Source organism: Pungitius pungitius, chromosome 6, assembly GCF_949316345.1.
Source record: "Pungitius pungitius chromosome 6, fPunPun2.1, whole genome shotgun sequence".
In the NCBI taxonomy this organism is placed as follows: Eukaryota; Metazoa; Chordata; class Actinopteri; order Perciformes; family Gasterosteidae; genus Pungitius; species Pungitius pungitius.
The window spans coordinates 2,152,089-2,169,692 of record NC_084905.1 but is presented as its reverse complement, the minus strand read 5'-3'; the positions used below and the strand labels follow the sequence as shown (position 1 = coordinate 2,169,692).

General features: G+C 42.8%; 1 protein-coding gene across 3 annotated transcripts; it reads right to left on the bottom strand.

Annotated features, from left to right (window-relative positions):
• Nucleotides 1–266: 266 nt before the first annotated feature.
• cpt1ab (carnitine palmitoyltransferase 1Ab (liver)) lies at nucleotides 267–16,714 on the bottom strand. 3 transcript variants are annotated; one of them, XM_037450675.2, is made up of 19 exons: nucleotides 16,553–16,714; nucleotides 13,678–13,842; nucleotides 13,119–13,261; nucleotides 12,309–12,480; nucleotides 11,496–11,597; nucleotides 11,056–11,193; nucleotides 10,859–10,936; nucleotides 9,435–9,542; nucleotides 8,734–8,821; nucleotides 6,584–6,779; nucleotides 5,881–6,069; nucleotides 5,684–5,789; nucleotides 5,038–5,154; nucleotides 4,128–4,292; nucleotides 3,582–3,713; nucleotides 3,319–3,471; nucleotides 2,419–2,532; nucleotides 2,079–2,171; nucleotides 267–1,970 (listed from the first exon to the last, which is right to left on the bottom strand). In XM_037450675.2, the coding sequence occupies exons 2-19, from the start codon at nucleotides 13,816–13,818 to the stop codon at nucleotides 1,887–1,889; spliced, it is 2,319 nt and encodes a 772-aa protein (XP_037306572.2). In that variant the 5' UTR covers nucleotides 13,819–13,842; nucleotides 16,553–16,714; the 3' UTR covers nucleotides 267–1,886. The 3 variants fall into 3 exon arrangements, with proteins under 3 accessions (XP_037306572.2, XP_037306574.2, XP_037306573.2); XM_037450677.2 differs by lacking the exon at nucleotides 8,734–8,821 and adding an exon at nucleotides 8,152–8,236; XM_037450676.2 differs by lacking the exon at nucleotides 16,553–16,714 and adding an exon at nucleotides 15,230–15,248.
• Nucleotides 16,715–17,604: the final 890 nt, after the last annotated feature.

Below are 17,604 nucleotides of genomic sequence, written 5' to 3'. Positions count from 1 at the left end.
GGGGATATGGTCCGGTTTATTAAGGCTGAAGAACATGGATGATGTGCTACCAAGCTGAAAACCAGCCAAATCATCCAGATTTGTGCAGGAATGTATTGTTAGAAATACCAGCGGCGTTACAGATAAACTGCTTTTATGCTTGGACATTCCTCCCCAACTTTGGTGATCCAGATTCACGCATCAGTTGTTATGAATGGAGGCGACGCAGTGCATTTCTTCCTAAATGATACAAGAACAGATAACAAAGAGAAGAGACTCAGCGGTGATACAGCTGTCGGACATTCACTTTATTGTTAAAACTCAGTTTTGGTATATCAGCTGCTTGTCATTTTACACCATCTTTGAATTAAAAGGCAAACATATACAGCTTCATCTTCAAAAAAACAAAAAAAACATGCCGTGTCAACATGAAATCCACTGAGAGTTAAACAACTTCAGCATAACTGCAAAGTCTGAGAATAAAACTGAAAGAAACCCTATTTAAACCCTATTATATTGTCTTTTCAGCTTAAATTGGTGCCACATTCAGTTGATAAATATGCATTTTGTTTTGTTTTAATAAAGTTAAAACAGTGAAAATAAATATGAACTGGCATCATATACATAAAAGAAAACACATTCCTACATGACGGCCTTTCTATACTTGCACTGCTTACGTGTTAAAAATCGTACTTTACTGAAGACAACACGAGCTAGTAAGCAACGCTGCCCCTCATTGACAGTTGAAACAACCAATGTCGTTACTGACCAACTATTTGCTCATAAAGTGTTATAAATAAGTTTACAATTCATGTTGATCTGACAATAGGCTACCAATGTATTGGGAATTGGTTAGTTTGAACTAAAGGACTAGTCGTGGAGTGCACAATGGAGTTTAAAGTACGCACTGTTAGACCACTCTTCTTTTTAAAACACAGGAAAACTGGAGAGAAAAAAAAAAAAAAAGACCGAGCACTTTGCCGTCAATTGCCCCAGAACCCCCGCCCCCCCCCCCATCCTCTCCGCCCCATCCTCCACCAGCACATGGGGGGTCCCGCGGCATGGTACTGCATCCTCTACTGTTAAAAATAAAACCTGAGTACGAGCATGACGAACACGATGTGCCTTTTACGCCACATCCTAAGATCACAGCCGCTTCCTGATCCTTTGATCATCTCCCTGTCGTCTTGGTTGGTATCCAGGTCACACAGTCACGTTCAAGATCAACAGCTGAATATTGGGAATTCTCATTGATGCCGATCAACTGTTTAACTCCTTCTGGCCTCCGCAGGTATAACGTTAGCAGATACAAGTGCTCCTCAACAACAACAACAACATCAACAACTCCTCCGGTGAATCGGACTCTGTTTAAAATGGAGCCATATTAAATGAATAGACGGCATGCAATTTGTTGATGATATTTAATATCACATTTGCTGCTTGGCCATTAACACAAGCTGCAATTGGAAAGAAGAAACCGAACTAAAAGAAAATTATAATATTTAATAGGATTTTCAAAACTGGGGCAGAAACTAGTAAAAAGTATTACACCACCTCGCACCTTGAGAATGCGATTTCAATGATGGATGATGCTAATGTTCCATTACCCCCTTCCCTTTCTACAATAATGGGTCACTAAGGCACCCATGAGAACCGTCCGGTGAATACAAATCTTTATCGATGCACTACCTGTGCCCAATAACACCAGCAGCTCACCTTTGCCCATACACACAGTGCTCCTAACTGCATCGCAAACAAATTGACAAAAAAACTTCACCCATTCTTAATTCTGAAACATCAATTAACCCCAAATCCAATATTTGATTCTGTACAAACCTCAGAAAGAATAGATTCCTTGCTAAAAACTACTTCTGTCATGTCATGTCCACCCATGGAGAGCGTGGTTTTCACTTGGTTTTCTTTTCAGGCTGGAAGAGAGCCTTCATGTCGAGCATGGCCTGTCGGATGTTGCCCCCGAAGCGGTGAGAGTCCTGAAACAAAGCGTCAAAGTGGAAAGACACCCGTTGTTACTTAAAAAAAAAAAAAAGACACTCCTTCGGACGCTAAATAATGTCAATTCTTTTTTTCTCAAAATTTACAGTTTCGGGGCTTGAGTGTTTGCTGGAGATGTGGAAGTTGATTAGGTTCTCCCCAAGGATGATGTAAGAGACGCCATAACCATCATCAGCCACCTTTAGGACACAGGAGCCAAGACATGAGACACTCATCTCAACAAAAGGGTTCTTAAGCTAGGAAATAAAAATACATTTAGACCCTAATTAGGAACAAATAACAGGCGTCTGACCACCTATCCCTTAGTGAAGACAAAACATATATCCATCCATAAAAAAAGGGAACACATTACTATATTTTCCAAAAAACAAAACAAAAAAAACCCTAATAAATAAAGGGTAACATCAAAAATGACGGCTAACTTACTGGACCGAATCCTCCTCCTGCGGACACATACTCGGGGTGTCGGACCAGATCGAACAGTTCCACTTGCTGCAGGGGCGTCTGACTGGTGGACAGCCGCCACGGGTCAGAAAGGACCTAAACATGTCAGGTATCAGGTAAGAGTTTGTCATACACAAAGCGCTGAGAGCGCAATTTACTCAAAACAATTCGTAGAGGTCTACTTAGCAACGATTGTGTGCATTTAGGAGAAAAACTGCATCCATGATGGGAAATGCTCCACGTTTTATCTATATTACTTATTTAAATGATGCAGTTATGGAGCAGATTCATTTCAACCACTTACCACACTGTTACGTCAATGATATTATTCCAGTAAATTCAAGTCGGCTTAATTCGGTCCAAACTAAACAGCTTGACAAGTTCTGACTTGCAATGAGGTCGGGTTTAGCACGTTCACCGGAAAGAATCCATGAACCGAGCCTCCCTTATGATATTCACCCCGTCACAGGCGGAGTTCGTCTGCCAGCTGGAGTTGACCACATGACACGTTTGCAGAATCAAAAGAGGCCATGGAAGTACATTTTTTTTGGGTGGATGGTAAGTTAATACATATTAGCGGCACAGAGTTTTTCTTCCTAATTATACAATAGGCTTTTGGTTGACATGTTGATATTCTGCCACATCTTTTATTTTCCACTGCGATTGTGCTTTTGCATCTCCTGCACTATCCATAACCCGCTCACCAACGGCGCCCTGGTGGCTTCTAGAAGGGCACTTTTCACTTTTTTGTGTAGGACGTGACTCGTTGCACTTGGACCCCAAGCCACCCATCGCTGTGGATCAAGCAGCACCACCTTTACCTTTCACCTCGTTCCAGCTCGAAGAGCACAAAACGTAACCGCTTGTGTCACCACCTCGTACCTCCTTGAGGAAGGGAGAGTCTTCGCCGAGGTATTTGGACACCACGTAGAGGCAGAAAAGGTGGCGATCGATGCCCTCTCCGGTCATTGCCAGGCGGTACAGGTTTTGGTGCTTCTCCGCGGCCAGTTTGAGCAATCTGAGACACTCGTCTCTCTGAAACGGACAGGAGAGAGACAGCGGTCAAACCCCCCCCCCGGAGAGCATAGTGGATTAACAGTCAGCGACAAAAAGTAGCGCTCTAATCATAGTTGTGTTGGCCTCACGGTCTCTTCTTTGATCATGGCGCGGACAAAGGCACACGTCTCTGACGTGCAGGAGCGCACGGTCTCTGTCCGGCCCTCGCGGAACAGGCGCGTCATGGAGGCCTCGTAGGTCAGGCAGAACTTCTTCTTGTCCTGTTGAGAAATGGTAGGGAAATGAGCAGCTATTTCACAGAGTCCAAAAACGGTGATCATTATTAAAAAAATAGACTTTTACACTTCGTACATTTACACTCAGAATGGCATAAATAAATTCAAATTATCAACAAAACACAACAAAGATGTTAACTTATTGCTCAATTCATTAACTTATCAAATAAACCCCAAATTTAAATGGAATTAATCTCCAACCGAAGCTGAAACAAGTTCTGGTTAAATAATTGTTGGACAACGTTAGAGTCCATAATGACACGTCGAGTGGCAAGTTGAGACTGCTCTCTGCTGGAACTTTAGAGGAACGTCTCCGGGGTGTGTTGGTTGTTATATTTACGAGCACAACAATTAAATAGGTGCATAAATCAGTCACAACTTAGAAACCAGTGTCGTCACCCTGTAGTGGGCCAGCTGCAGGGCGATCTGGATGAAGGCATCCGGACTGATGCGGCACTTCTTTATCAGACCTTTGCCAAAGTCGCTGAAGGGGATGATGTGAGAGTCCACATCTTCAGCCAGAGTCCTGGCGACGTTCAGAGAGCTCTGGATGACCTCCTGGCACTAGAGGAGGCGACAGTCACGTGTTAGACAACACACGGATGAAACAATTGAAAGAGCTCAAATTAGGAAAGAAGGTACATCAGCGACATTTGTAAATTTAAATAGTTTTTTTCTGAATCTCAATATATTCTTGAATTCAAGTAGTGAAATATCAACACTGAGGGACATTGTTCAGACTACCAGCAGAGGGGAACCAAGGCCAGGGAATGTCAAATCCCAGCTGGTGGTACGAGTCATCGGTTTGGGAGTCAACAGACTTTCTTGACAAGTCACACGCCTTCACAGTGATTGTCCAGATGTGCAGAAGTGATTAACTAACCAGGATTTTAACTTGTTTTTTTTTTTTATTTATTTTTTTTAGACATTGATGGCCCGTCAAGTCCGTAAGATCAGATCATCAGAGGTTTATTGCCAATAAATCAAACACGGATTGTCTTCAGCGGATATTTACTCAATTTGAAAAGTGCTCGTTGAAAAGGCCGATCAAAAAGAGATGAAGAGTTGATTATGAATTTAAACGTTTACAACACTAATTTATCTGCCTGTAGGTGTCTGCCCAGCGATGTCCTCCCACACCTGGCCCAGTGGTGCAACGCCTGTATGAACAGCTCAACTGGTTTGACTAAGGTTCCTTTCAGCGGTTTGTCAATTAAAATAATCTGTCGACATCCATGAAACGTGACAAGATTTAGCCTTGCTGTGCTTGTAGAAACTCGTTCTTTTTGAGCATAAACCCCATCGTTACCTCAGCAGGGATGTCCCACAACAGCTTCTGAGGACCTGGCAGGTTGGGATGGGGCTCCCCGTGGCAGTGACCCTCCTCGGTGTATCCCAACTTAACGGGGTCCATGGAGAGAACATGCTGCAACGCAGAGTCACCACTCAACATTACAGACTAAAACATTTCAAGTCACTTTTGGGTCTTAAATGCGCTGATGGACATCATGCTAAGCAGAATATAAATATAAATCGTTTTTCTGTTGTATTGGATTGGCTCAGACTATTGAGCTACTGAAGGGGTCTGAAAACTCTACTATTGCTAGAGCCACTTGATATGACCACTTACAATGTTTTTATAGATAGTTAATTTCTACATACATTCAAACTATAGTTTGTTGTGTTAATGAAATAAGAATAAAGATAATTCTTGACATGTTATTTACAGTGAGACAGTAGCACCTCAAACTACAAGATAGGAGGAGTTTCCTTTGAAATATTGTCCACTGTGGAAGAAATAAAAAGAAAATAACCAGTCTATTGATGTATCTATATATATATAATTTTTTGTAGTTGAATAGTGCTTTCTTTTAAAATACAAAAGAAATCAGCTGTATCCTTTCTTTGTGAGATGACGCTTAAATGGAGATTAGATAAAAACAACATTGATGTACCTCCCAGAGATGTCCGATGATTGGAGCATCCGCCCAGGAATGCTCCGCATTCAGCCCCATGGTGCCGTTCTTAAAAACGATCAGGTTAAAGGATTTATCGAACCATCTGAATGAGAAAAAAAAATGTACACATATGGTTTTATATATGAACTCTCTTAATGATCTAAAACAACGTACGCCATGGGCGTCTGCCCCACCTGTCGTAGCACTTTCCGTGGAGGAGGGACTTTGCGTAGCTGACCAGAGACTGGACCGGGTTGTCCTTTTCAAAACTCTGCTCGGTGTCATCCAGGGTGACACAAAAGGCCGCCTTCTCGATGGCGTCCAGAGATTGCTTGTTCCTACCACGGCTGAAGTAGGTTTCTCTGGCGTTGGCCCATGGGGTCCTGCAGGGTAACAAATAGTTATTTATTCATTCTTCAAAGTGGGTTATCAATTGAGAGCTGAATATCAGACAATATAAGGTTATAGCATTATTAAAATTCTGAAATATTCTAACTTGGGATTGACCCAACTTTATAGCCCAAAGAACTTTGAACTGACTCTGACTAACTCTTGACCCTGCAGAGTCCCGTTTGAAAGAAACAAAATGGAAATGCCAGGAAAACTGATGAGTGATATTCCTTAATTTCAACCCTTAATATGCAAAACAACATTGATTTGTTGTTGCTCCTTGAGACAGCATCAATGCTGAACCCAGCAAAGGGGCAAACATCACAAAACGGCTCAATACGGTGGAATACAGTCAATTCTACATTTTTTAAACCACGGCTGCAGATTAAACACGGTGCCAGTGTTAATTCATTAAAACACTTGTTGTCACGCATGCGCTTCAACACATGTTCTAGATGGTGTGACCTCATCAGTACCGGCTGCAGCTGGCTCCGCGGCGCCACCCACCTGTCCCCTGCTGTGAGTGCAGAGAGTTTCTCCTCTCCCGGCAATGGCTCAGTGTTGTCGGCCAAGATCCTGGCCATCTGCTGCTCGATCTCTCGTGGCAACAGCAACCGCCCGTCGTAAAACATCCACACCTTGAAGAAACGGCCCTTGTGGTACACGGCGATGTGTTTGCTGTCGTTCACGTGCTGGAGGATGTCTGGGAGACAGAGACCAACGATAAGGAGAGAGAGAGAGAGAGAGAGAGAGAGAAAAGGGGAAAACAGAAGGAAAGAATTGGGGGCGTTGTGGCTGACGTCGCGTCATGTATTTTGGGGCCTTGTTGAATACTAGAGGATTAAAATCTCTGAATGAAGGCAGCAAAATGGGGCGTGGATGTCTAAGCATTTGATTTCCAGGAACAGCCCAAGTGTTAGTAGCCAGATCTGGATCCCAGTTGGGAAATGCTGCGATAGCCACCACAACATACATTTTTCTCAGTTGGTTCTTTTATTTTTTATGGGTGTCCTTCTTAGATCAAAATGAAGGGCAGGTGATGAAGGCAAGGTAAGGTAATGAATCCAAGATGACACTACAGGATGAGAGAGAATACTGTCCAGTTCAAAATTAAAAAAAAAACACCTTGAAAATGGACGTGCGGAAAGTGAGATGAAAAGAGAAAGTAATTTGGGAACAGGGTGGTGGTTTGGGACACAATGAAATGAGGCAATGTTTGTTTGACCAGCATTGAGCACAACTAGAAAAAACACAAATCCAAAACATCACTTGTATCTTCGTGTATATAAAATAAGTTATAATGATTCTTTTGGAGTTGCACAGGGATTCAAACAAGCATTGCTCTCATCACAGGCAGGACATAAAGGAGGGGATACTTACAAAGGGACCAACCACCACCTCACATCCAGGTAATACTTGGCCTACACCTCCACCAATATCAGTATACATATGGGGCAACTGGCTTTTTGAAATTAAAAAAAAAAAAGATAATTTGTATTTAACTCTTTTTACCAACAACCTACAACGTGCCGGGTGCAAACTCGCATCATAGCTTCTGTTTTTTTTTGTTAAATATGAAACTGTACTGACATTTAAATATTTTGCTAAACTTAAAATGGATTGTAATTCACTAATCTCCTCTGAAGCAATTTATCAGCTCAAGGTCTTTCGGGCTTTTATGCTAAACGGATGCTCTTCGCCTCGGTTATTGGACGGAGTGTCTCGTCATGCATTAAAAGTCCTTTCCAACACTCTCTGTGCAGGCCATGCTGCTGCTGCAGCAGAATGGCTTTCTGCCCCTACAGAGGTCATGTATTGATTTTAGTCAACGCAAAACTATGACCACCACCCAAAAGTAATAATAATATTAGATTATTACATGGACACATACTGAACTGTATGTGAAAGCATAGTCACATGCAAATTAGTCCTTCAATTTTGCATAGACCTTCAAGACATGCATTAATTCTTCATGGGAGGTCAGACTATTTCTTATTCAAAACACATCGACAAACGTCTCAAGGGGAAGTACAGTAGGAGTAGTGCGGAGGAGGCGGCACTGCTAAAGACTCTACCTGTGTCTACACCTGGGACACGACTGCTGTTGAACATAGACTCGTATTGGGCTGAGCACATGGGAATAGTGTGTAGGAGCATGAGCTGAAAAGCAAAAGGGTAGAGTCAAACACAGATGACAAACTAATTCACAAATATCCCCTGGAGAGCGCCGCAGACACACGCCTACACACAGAGAGGAGAATGGATGAAGGGAGGAGGGCAATGAGGATCGGTTTGATAAGCAGTCTTGAGGAGGAAAAAGGGACCCGAGAAGGCTTCCAGGGAAGGAGACGGGAGAAGGGTCCGGAAACCAGAGGTCTTTGCCACCAGCAAAGCCCTGGGTCATTGTTTTTCACAAAAACATCCAACATTGTACACAGACACTAATTTAAATATGAATATCTCCCAGATTGAACTGAATCCACAATGAGCCCAATGAGAAGTGGACCATTTCAGGGCTTTGCTGTTGAGAATGAGACAAGTAGTCAGTGGGGAGGGGGGGGGGGGGGGGTTTCCGATGTGGCTGTTGTGGCACCAGTAGCTAGGGTCACCGGGGTAAGGGGTTCAGAGGGCATGGTGGACAGGTGCCCTCTTCTTACCTGTCTCCGAACCAGGAAGGCGGGTGGTGTTAAACATCGGCTCCCACTGAGCCGAACACAGAGGAACCTTGTTCGCCAGCAAGTAAATCTAACGCAGCGTCCGACACGGCAAAGGGACAAAACAGTAGAGCAGAGACAACCGAAATGTGAGTGTGTGACCGAGAGAGCGCATGCATTTCTGTTTGTACAATCACATACAATTGGTCTACTTGTATTTATGCACCGTGTTGCATTTTATGCAAGGATTGTAAAAGAGAAATAACAATAATATTGTACTTGCATCATGCAGGTTGGTTAGTTGAAATGGCTAAGAGAGGAACGGGGGGAGAGGACACTAATGGGTGCTACTACTATCTCCAGCTTTAATTAAGCCTGGTTAAATATTAAGAAAACGCATCTGGTTTTGATCTCGCCATTATGGCTGTACTTCCATCCATGCATGGCATATTCCAATCACAGTGACCTGCAATGTCAAGATGCATCTACATGCTCCATCATTGGTGAGAGAACAACGTCAAGACCACACAAGAAAGGGTTGTGAAAGATAAGCAGCTCTGGTGGTAAAGTCAAGACAAACACACTAAGCTACACATCAATGAATAATACATGTGAAAGTTCAACATTTAGTGAACAAATAAATCAATGAGCTATTGTTGTTTATAACCAAGTCATTTAAAGGGAAGAAAGAGCTCTCTACTCACTGGTTTGATCTGGGCTCTGTCCAGTTTTCTCCTGTAGAGCATGATGGCATGGATGGCGTTACCCGCTCGGGCCGCCTGGATAGAGGTGGGGAACACGTACAGGAAATCCTGGGGGACAAAAAAAAAAAAAAAAAAAAAAAAAAGGAGATTTAGAAAGGGTGTGAAGAAATAAATCACTCTCATTTCATCCTGCGTCCTGAAAAGCACGGGGAGACAAGATAACTGCAAACTGAAGAGCAGCGTGAACCAAGTGTTCCTTTGTGATCCATTCATTAGATTCTTTGTTGTTATTTTGGTTGGAGACTGTATGAAACCAGCGCAGGTAGCCACCAGGACTTGCTATTCCACGCATGCGGTGTGTTGTTCCACTGACAGCATCTAGTCTCCTTAAAGAGTGTTGTCTCGGAATGGGGCTTTGTAAACAAGAGCAGAGACTCATTTTATTGCCAGCTGAAAACAAACATGTTTTTGTGCTGGCATGGCAGTGTCCCAGTGAATGACAGTTAAATGGTTTCCATGCCTTTTATGGAAGATTGCAGGATAATAATAAAGAACCAGAGGTCCCTGGGTCCATGGTTGTAAATCTGACTGCGATTCGAGAGGAATGAACCTGCCCCCCGGTAAAAGACACAATGTAATACAGTGATGCAGCTTTGCCCTCCGAGACACAGATGAAGATAGAGGGTCTGTACCATACACGGGAAAACATTTGATACCCAACTTTGCATAGCTATTACACACACACACACACACACAAGATTGGACAAAAAAAGTTGTGAGAAGCTACCATCGTAGGATTTAAGTGCGATCAGATTTTCTATCGTTATAGATATATTGGTTTGCCCGTATGCATGGCTAGGAGTTACAATGATCCAAGCCGTGTGCGGCGGGGCGGTCACATGCTGTGAACACGTCTCAAGAGCTCATTTTACATTATGTCACTTGCAATATTGTTCATCAACCTCATCTCAGTGAGAGTACAAGGAAGTGACAGTTACACTGATATTTTATTATACAGGTGAAACTCGAAAAATTTGAATATGGTGCAAAAGCGCCGTACTCTCAGTAATTCAACTTAAAAGGTTAAACTAATATATAGACTCATTACATGCAAAGTGAGATAATTCAAGCATGTATTTGATGATTATGGCTATACAATATATATATACATACACTAATATATTAGTTTCACCCTTTAAGTTGAATTACTGAAAGTAATGAGCTTTTGCACCATATTCTCATTTTTTGAGTGTCATCTGTAGTTTGTCTACATCTCATCACAACTTTTGTGGGTCACACTCACACTTAAGCATTAAAAGCGTGTGAAGTTTATTTGGTACAAACACACTGGCAGAGGCTTACGCTTTATGACCAAACGGCTGAGCCGTTGTTTGCTAACAGTTAATCAGGTAGAGGGGATTTACCATGGCATAATAGTTGCTGTTGACCATGATGGGCCCACGGCCGCGAAGGTAAATGTACTCTTCCCACCAATCGCTGACCTGTGTGAGAAAGGGGGGAGACGTTTATCAAGAAGATGTTTTTCATCAATAGATTAGGCAAAAAGTCTGACTGAAGCACAGAGAGGATCGAACAGGGAGAGGAACTCTTTGCGACTCACGTAGTTGGAGGCCCACCAGGACTTGAGTTTGAGGTACCACTGCAGTCTGGGTCCCAGATTCTTCTCAAAGTCTTTGGTCAAGCCCTCCATCCGCTCGTACCGCTCATCGTCCATCAGTGGACGCACTGACTCCAGGTACTGGTGACAGAGCAGTGAGTTGACCGTTTTAAGCAAGGAGAGAGAGCCGAGAGGTCAGAGTAACAAGTCCTCGATTTTATTTATTTTTATTCCATCTGCTGGACAAGACACAGGAAGAAACACACATTGCCATAACCCTCTAAACCAGGGGTCGACCAGTCGATCACCAAGGCAGTGACTAAGCGCCAGTCATCCAAGTAAGGTGATGACCGAGGATGTATGGGATGGTTGTCACGGTTCCCTCGCCTCTGACAGATTAGGCTTGTTATCTTTAAATAATATTTAATATTAACACAACTTACCCTTCTGCAGGTGTCCTTGATAGTGGGAACAGGAAGTCGCGGCAGGGAATTCTGGAAACTGTAGAGCATTGGCTTCCTGCCAGAGAAGACCTTCACTAATAACTGGAAAAGAAGAACAGATAAAGGGAGGGGTGAGAATTATGAGTTAGACATTGGGTTTTAATCTAAAAAAAATGTAACAAGTGGGTTGAACTAAAAAAAACAAGAACTTAGTCTTTCAATTGATTCTTTGACTCGACACAGTCACTTAATTTATATTGTTATATTCCAAATTTAACTTAGTCTGTTTTTTAAAGGCCTATGCAAAAAGGAAATACAATGCAAAGAACAGTTTCCAATATACATGCTTTCTGTGATTTTAAAAGATTTGGTCTAGAAGACAAACACACCTTTTTTAATCTAGGTTAATGCATTCCAAAATGTGAGACTAATTCGTTTTTTTATTCTATTGACAGCCCTCATTTAATTTAGACCAAATTATCTTAGTTTATAAAGTTAATTGGTGTCACATGCATTGGTGGTGCATAATGATTCACATTTTAAACCAGTATACTTAAATCAGTATAAAAAATGAATATTTTTTCATTTAGTATATCCTCTTTAAAGAGGAGTCAAGCCCTTGTCGGTTATAGATTTGAAGACAAGTTGGGAAACGGTTTGTTCCGGCTCTTTTCTCCCAAACCTCCGGCTCTCAAATAGCTCCGACAGCGTTTTCTACATGTGGCGACTCAAACTTTTATCCTTACTGAAAAGAGTTGCGTGCCTATCTGAATAGTCACTGCAGTAAACAGAGGAGCCCGGTCATTGTCTCACCATCCACAGACGGGTGGACCAGGACACAGAGCCGTGGCTTGTGTGCATCCAGCCATGCCACGACAACAGGGACTTTAGGACACTCCTCATAACCATGATTATGGAGACCCACAGGCCCGTGCCCACCAGAACGCCTCCGACTATCTTCTGGCTGTCCGTGGACATGTATCGACTGTGGACAGAGAACAAGAGGGGGGGGGGGGGGGGGGGAGATGATGTGAACTCATGAATAAGTTTAATAAAAACAACCCCCAACAGATGGATCTAAGAGAGAGCACTGTAATAACACAATGGACAAATTGGACAATGAATGACTTGGCCCAGACGAAGGTCACGTGAAATCATAACTAATAAACGGTGCATGTTCCTTATCTTGACAGGATAGAAAACACAAGTACACATGCCATGATTGATTAACTGTCTGGTAAAATACAACACCTTTAATCAGTGCAACCGATGATTAATATTTTTTACAAACTTAAGTGCCACAGCTTTTCTAAGATTTGAATGTTTGTAACAATAACAACAAGTGTACATAAAAGAGTATGCCTATACTAAAAAACATCATTAGGGATAATAACCTTAACGTTACAGCCATAAATAATATATTTGACTTGTGGGAAAATCTCCAGGATTGTAGATTTAAAAGGAACTATATGTTTCATGCGGTTTTATGTTCCTAGTGTGTGCGCAATATCCCTAAATACAAAGAGCATTGTTAGCAAACAAGAAAATGGGGTGTGGTGGAAAGAACTTCTTCATGATCATGATAATAAAATGATAGCATTATCATGATAGCATTAGCCTTACCTGATGGGCATGTGTTGACCCAGCTTGGCAATCAAGCCCATAGAGGGATCCAGCTGTTGATACCTATTGTAGGACATGTAGGACACAACCACTACCATGAACCCACCCGGGCTGCCTGGGTACACACCAGTCATCACCCCATTCTGTGGAAAGGCAAATGTCAGGGTCACCAAGCTAATAATCTATAAGGATATTCTTTTTTTCACAACAATTGATTCATTAACAGTCTTTATAACCCATGCAAGTAAGTGCTATTGGGCTTTCTGGGTTTGCGTGACTCGGCGTGTATACAGTCAACTAGGCCGAAGGTTAGAACGCAAAGAATAGACATAGACTTTGACGGTCAGTGACCTTCCAGTGTGGCAAACAAACCCCACTTCAGTAGGACAGCATAAACTAATTTTAAAAAACAGCATTACCCAGAAGAACTAATAGAAAATCTTCAGTAACAGTAAATCAGTCAGACATCATAAACAAAAAGAAAGCGACAAAGGGAGACCACACATACTGGACAGAAACCCGGTGGACTTTGCTCTCTCGTATGTCCAGCAACGCTCACCTTGAAGCGAATGAACCTTTTCTTCCACGAGTGGAGGCCAGAGAGGTAGATCTGGCGCAGCGCCTCGTGGCACAGCTGGAGGTCGATGCCATCGGGGGAGACGGTGAACTGAAAGGCCACCGCCTGGTGAGCTTCTGCCATGTTGGCTGCTTCTGAACAGGGTCACTGGGGGAAAGGAAAGAGACAGATTCTGTAAATAGCAGGTTGCCTAATTTACAGGATTCAGACCAGTTTAAGCTCTTTGTAGGAAGAGAGCGCGTACTATTATTGGCTCTAGGGCAACAAAGACGCCCGGTTAACATCGAGTTGGATGCACAACAGCCGGCTTACTCAGAAGGACGTCGTATAGGTTGAGATGCAAACCTGCTGCACCACTAGAGGTATCAAGTGTCCACGAATGAAGTCCGGAGTCAAATTTCTTAGTTACTGAAGCCAGTATTGTTGTCTACAAACAATCGTTTTTAGAATTCATCTTGGTCTTGCTAATATACTTGGTCTACAATCTCTGATAAATAAGTCATTTGTGCACCATGTGAGCCAGCACATAAGACACAAAAGCATTTGTAAGAAACGTACATCTGAAAATGGGATGAAGTAGTAAGTACTTCACAGTTGACCAAACCAACATTTTTTGCTGTATTGTAACAATAATAATTAACTGTTAGCGTTTTAAAGATTGCCAGAGCGGCATACCCTTTATAGGGAATGTTGTGAATAAAGGGATAAGCTTTATGAATCAACATAAAGATATTTAGTTAATATATAAACTAAACTGCATGCAAAGGACACCAGAGATGGGAGCTGACTGTCGTGTTAGTAACTCATTACTGAACTTTACAACCAAACAACTGACACAGGAGAAAAACAATTTTATTCCCAACTACTATTACTACTACTATTTGCAAACTTTAAGTAAGCTATTTAAAATGTTATTACAATATGGTGAGGGAGGGAACGGAGACAAATGTAAGCTTACTGGGAACTGCATTTTCTTATATTTTTTAATTTTGGAACCAATAGGGCTTTTAATATTAAGATTCAATGGATGTTTTTTTTGTGTTATGGGATTGTGAACCTGAGGTAAGGTGATAGCGTTCCAATTGGTTTGGCCATATATGTAACACATGTCGGATTATCGCTTATACACATCCAGATGAATATACTACACATATTTAGAGAGTATATGAGCCCAAAACAAGCTGCATACTGTTGTACAGCTAGTGAGTAATATACGCTCAAGGACACGAGCCAATATAAAAGTATTGTACATTACAAGCCCTTTAAACCTTCAAAATAACATTCATAACAACATATTGCATGGTTTCAGGAGAAGGACCTGCTTTATTCAAGTTGCCTTCCAGGGCTGTCGAAAATTCGAAATCCAGATGATCATTCATTTAATGTAAATGCCATAACAATAAAAAAAATGGAAAATGTCAAATCCGACAGTTGTCAAACGCGTCATAAAACGGTGACGTTAGAATTGACATCGCATCCCAATGCTGTCGATGTGATACATTAAGTCTTCACTTTCCTTTTCGCTGAGACTAACCTTCAGCGTTCGTCATTCAAACAAGAGCACTCTGGAAGCGGGACACGTTTCCGTTGGCGCTTTTTCAAACCCTCGGAAGGAGCACCTTCAACGCAGCACTTGCTATCCGCAGCCAGTCCCCTCCCCCCGCCGCCTCCCAACGTCACATGACCCGCCCCGTGCTGCAGGAACTAGGGGAAAGGTCGCAGCGCTGCGCCGCGCGGACACCCGGCGAAGCTGCCAGCATTAGCCCTCACAAACCCTCCCGTTTCACCCCGTTGCCGTCACTACGAAGCCAGCGGATTTTGATTTTGAGTTTGAGCCATTTCGGGACGCTGGAAGTTGCAGATTACGAAGCCTGTCGGGGGGGTTGATAATTTGTAGTAATCCTCTCGGTCTTCGTGTATTATGATTCTGACCGCAAACGCCACACATCGACGCCATAAAGAAGTGTTGCCAGTTGTCATTGTGAAACAATTCATCACACAAAATGCCCTTCAAGGTAACTTTCATTTAGGTGTTTAATGAAATAGCCTGCCCACGTGGTCCTGAAGTGGGGTTAATATGCACCTTATACAATAGTTTCTTTAAATCTAAATGACCCACGATTACTGTCAACATGCAAATACACCAGGTGTGGTGTCTCTAATTTTATGATGCTCTTACAAAAATAAGGAGCCATGAAGAATCACATTAACTGACCTTCACTGGCGTGTGTCGTTCTCTTTAGTATTACACATTCAAACCACTTGTGATATCCCAAATTCTATATTAGTATTGAATACAAAACACATGTAAGCCTATTGTAAATGACAGCCGACAGCAAATGCAACGTGCTTGTCAATGACCTCTACCTGGACTTTCGCCCACAGTCAAAAGCAACAACGCTAACCAGGACCGTACATGGATCGTGCAACAAAAAGAGGAATAACAGGGTAAATGTTTAGATGCATCCAGTAGAGGCCATCATCCTCACAACCACGAATCAACGTCACATGCCGGCGCATTGCCGCAGGAATCAAGTTAACAGTGAAATCCTGACTGCCGAAAGACCGGAGAAGCCAACAGCCGCCCGGTTCCGTTAATGCGACGCTGGGAAAAAAATCGCCTGTAGCTACGTCACGTAAACACCGCACAGCTTTAGCACAGGGCCGACGAAGAAACGAACTGACGCGGAATGCGCAGACATAAATGACAGTTGCCGAAAGGGTTGTTGTTTATCTCGTCAATTAAAAAACTGCAGCCATCTTTGCTTAGCTTTCTCCTAAACTGCCGAGTAAAAGCTTTTTTTTCGGGGCTGAGAAACGGAGTGGGGAGAGAAAAGAAAAGACACGAATCACTCACCAACCCTTCCAATTAGTGTGAGAGAGCTCTCTGTTCCGAGGAAGACGTGTCGCTGGCGACGGGGACTGCTAGAAACTCCGCATGAATGAGAGCACCGACTTGTATACACACAGCCTGCCCCCTTTTTTTCTTCCTTTTTTTATTCGAGTGGCGTACAGAACACGGCTCGGAAGAAACAGCGCCCCCCTGAGGCCTCTCGCGCTATTTCATGTTTTTGTTCTCTCTCTTGTGGAACGAGGTTTGCACGAGGACAAAATATGAAGGACTGGAAATGACGTCACGGATACCAGTACACATTGGTCCATGTACTCTGACTACTGAACCGTGGGCGTGACGTGCTGTGTACACGGAACCGATGAAGTCCAATTGGTGTGAGCCGCGTGGACAAAATCCTCGATTTTGTTTTTAAATCGCAACTAAGTTGTTTAGTGTAAAGTAGTAACGTTTGGTGGAATACACTTCCACCAAACGGAGAAACACTTCGTGGATCAAGTAAAACATTCAACGCCCCAGTTACAGAGAGCGGACATTTTTTAATGCAACACCACACTGGCAACACATATTCTGCTTGCATGTCGAGTTTATTTTCCATATTTGATTTCCTCTATTTCTATCTCTCTTTCAATCCTAAACTGGTGGTCTGGCTGATGGCACCGCCAAGGTGGAGGGATGCCTCAGAGCAGACAGGGAGCCACTAGTAACCTGGTGAGCCACCCACCTGTCACTGAAAGAGGCCACGCCCGTAAGCAGGCCATATCTAACTAAACTAAAAGCCTTAATCCTAATTTAAAGTTTTATGGTCTGCAAAGAGTCTGGAAACTGGCCTTATGTACAGGAGGCATTTTAACTTGTCTAATTATGAAAAGCACAGGTGTTATTAATACCAATAACAATTGCTATGTGGGAACTGCATTAGTAGAATCTTAATATATAGTTAAAATGGGCTGTAGTTTATTCGTTAGACGGCAACGTCCCAGTGTGACCTGTACGTCTGGTGTTTATCCAAAAGAGGGCGCAAGGGGACTAGTTTTTGTCGAAGAGTTTGCTCCAAC

What these genes read in the sequence shown, in the direction of transcription:
- cpt1ab (XM_037450675.2), bottom strand. Translation starts at nt 13,818, where the DNA reads ATGGCAGAAGCTCACCAGGCGGTGGCCTTTCAGTTCACCGTCTCCCCC. An exon ending in TCAAGGACACCTGCAGAAGG is followed by an intron (nt 11,194 to 11,495) that starts GTAAGTTGTGTT and finishes CTCTGTCACCAG; the next exon opens with TACCTGGAGTCAGTGCGTCC. An exon ending in GCACTCACAGCAGGGGACAG is followed by an intron (nt 6,070 to 6,583) that starts GTGGGTGGCGCC and finishes GTTACCCTGCAG; the next exon opens with GACCCCATGGGCCAACGCCA.